Genomic DNA, 2821 nt, shown 5'->3' with positions numbered 1-2821 from the left:
TAATTAATAATTTTGTTTATAAATATATTAAAGATAACTAATTGTATAAACTAAAGATAAATGATTATTATTAAAAAATAAAACTATTCATAATTACAAAAAAAATAATATAATAATAGGGGATGAAAGTTCAAAAATAAATAAAAAAAAAATAAATAAAATTAAAACAAAAGTAAAAAAAAAGTAAATAAATTAATTAATATTTTTATAAATAGATAGTTATTCTAGTATAGAATTAAACTTATAAAGTATTAAAGTTTAAATAAAAAAAATTTAAATCTTTTTTTTAATTAACTTGGTATTCAGGATATCATTTAAGAGAGAATTTAATGAAATTTTCAAATCAAAATATAGATTAAATTAAAAATCTCAATTTAAAATTATAAAAAAATTAAGTCTATTCTAAAATATCAAATTAAATAAAATATATATTAAAATAAACAATTTTATATTTTTTTTTTTTTTTTTTTAAATTTATTAAAATTTTTTAATTTAAAAAAATTTTTTTTTCATTTATTAAAATTAAAACCTTCATTCATACATTAAATCATATTTTTTTTTTATTTATTTTTTACTTATATTCACATTGCAGTTTTAATAATAATAACTTATATATATATATATTTTTTTGTATATATTCACATTATTTATTTTTATAATTATTTAATTTTTTTATTTTATTTTTAATAATTATTTATTTAAAAAAAATGAATTATTATTTTATCATTTGTGTTCTTTTATTTATTGTTGGTACCATTATTATTTATTATTTTGGTAAATTAAATTTCAACAAAAACACCCACAATTACGACGGTTGCCAATGCTCTTCCATTAATGGTGAATTCTGCCGTTCCTGTACCATTAATGACCAAAACTGTGCAAGAAAAAAAGAAGAACGTCAACAACAACAACAAGAACAATTACAACAACTAAATCAGCTACTACAACAACAAAAACAACAACAACAACAACAACAACAATTACAACACATACAACAACTTCAACAACAACTACAATATCAACAACATAGAAAACTAATCAATGAACAATATCAACAACAACAACAACAATATCAAAAATTTCAACCATTGGTCAATACAAGAGGGTTGTCAAGTACTCAACCTCTTAAATTAAATGAAACTCAAATGGCAGAGATACGTTTAAAGGAACGTATACAATTATATTCATTGATGGTCAGAAGGGAAATCCCAGGCGATGGAAATTGCCAGATACATTCTCTTTCTGATCAAATCTATGGTGACTTGTGCCATAGTAGATTAATTAGAAGCAATATTGCACAATGGCTCAGAAATAATAAAGATTTCAAACTTCCAAACGGAGCCAGCCTTTCTAACTTTGTCTCTGAAGCAAGTTGGGAAGATTATTGTAGCAATATGTCAAAAAATGGTACATGGGGTGACCATTTAACACTAGTCGCCGCAGCTGAATTATATAAAACAAATATTACAATTATTTCATCAGTTGCATCACAAAATAGTTTCTTCATTGAAATTAAACCAAGAATCAAAAGCGACCGTAATATTATATTATCCCATTTTTCCGAGTTTCATTATGGCTCATTATCCCAAATGTAAACTCCCGTTCATAGGTAAATAATTTTATTTTTTCACTATTTTTTTAAAATATATATTAATTGATATTTCTTAACATTATATACAGCCATTTTTAAATAGTACTCATCAAATGTCCCTAGATTCATTGCTAGTTGTTGTCTTTTGTAGATTCCTTTATATTAGAAAAAATATTATTGTAGATACAGAATGAAAATAAAATATTAGTTGTACCAAAGTAGTTGTGAAATGTGTATGTATCGTTATAAAAAGTAGTAATCCAAGTTAATGAAAAGAGTTCATGGTGTATCCTATAGTATCATAAACAATATTTTAAAATTTAATAAGAACTTATAAGAGTTACAAATAATTTTCAGAGTTAACGAAGAGTAAACCAAAAAGAAAAGTCAAGGAAGAAGTCCATAGAAATGAAACCTGTAATAAAGATAGCAATAGTTTTTTCATCCGAAAAAAAGAAACATCTTTAAGTCTTGCCGATCTCGTTGGTACATTAGCTTTAGAAAGAATCAATTCATAATTGTTTCAATCACCAGAAAACATGTATAGCTATTTTTAATGTTGGCCAGTTAAAATTAGCATATTATTATCATTTATTGAATGTTCTCCAATATATAGGTGTAGAACACCAAGAGATGTAGCAAAACAAGTAAGATTTGTATATCAAGTAGAACAATCAGCTTATTAGAATAAAAATAGAAAAGTATTAGATTGGTTTTAAACTCAATTAAAAATATAGTTTAATTAGGTTAATTCAAATAATTAATAAAAATTTTATAAAAGTTAATACAATATTTATTTAAAAAGATAAATTTTTTTTTTCAAACATATTTAATTTTTACTTATTTATTTATATTTATTTATTTTATTGATTAGTAGCATAAAAACACAGCTGTGTTCAAGTCTTTAATTATGAGTTATTAGTTCTAATAAAGACATTATGGAACAACATTTTAAACCTATCTAAAAAAACAGTTAAAAAATTCTTAATTTTGAGTTACTAATTCAAACTTTACTGAGTAAAGACATCCTTGATTTGAACAAAGTGTGATCAAGTGATATATGATAATTTTAATGTGAAAATTGATGCGATGTATTAATTTGAAAGAGTTTATAAATAAAATAAAATAAATAAAATTTTTTTTTAAAAAATAAAAATTCAAAAAATAATTCAAAAAAAATAAAACAAACTATAATCTTTTTATATTTTATTTATTTGATTATAATATAAT

The 2821-nt window shown here is 21.8% G+C and overlaps 1 protein-coding gene across 1 annotated transcript; it reads left to right on the top strand.

The window, feature by feature from the left end:
* Positions 1-707: 707 nt before the first annotated feature.
* DICPUDRAFT_159121 (uncharacterized protein) lies at positions 708-2277 on the top strand (the record flags this gene model as incomplete). The annotated part of the gene is made up of 2 exons (XM_003294119.1): positions 708-1591; positions 2208-2277. 2 exons carry the CDS (start codon positions 708-710, stop codon positions 2275-2277), a joined length of 954 nt encoding a protein of 317 aa, XP_003294167.1.
* Between the last annotated feature and the right edge of the window lie 544 nt (positions 2278-2821).

The sequence above is a fragment of the Dictyostelium purpureum genome (assembly GCF_000190715.1).
Source record: "Dictyostelium purpureum unplaced genomic scaffold DICPUscaffold_514, whole genome shotgun sequence".
NCBI classification, from domain to species: Eukaryota; Evosea; class Eumycetozoa; order Dictyosteliales; family Dictyosteliaceae; genus Dictyostelium; species Dictyostelium purpureum.
The sequence above is the reverse complement of the archived record's forward strand: the minus strand, read 5'-3'. Positions and strand labels throughout refer to the sequence as shown.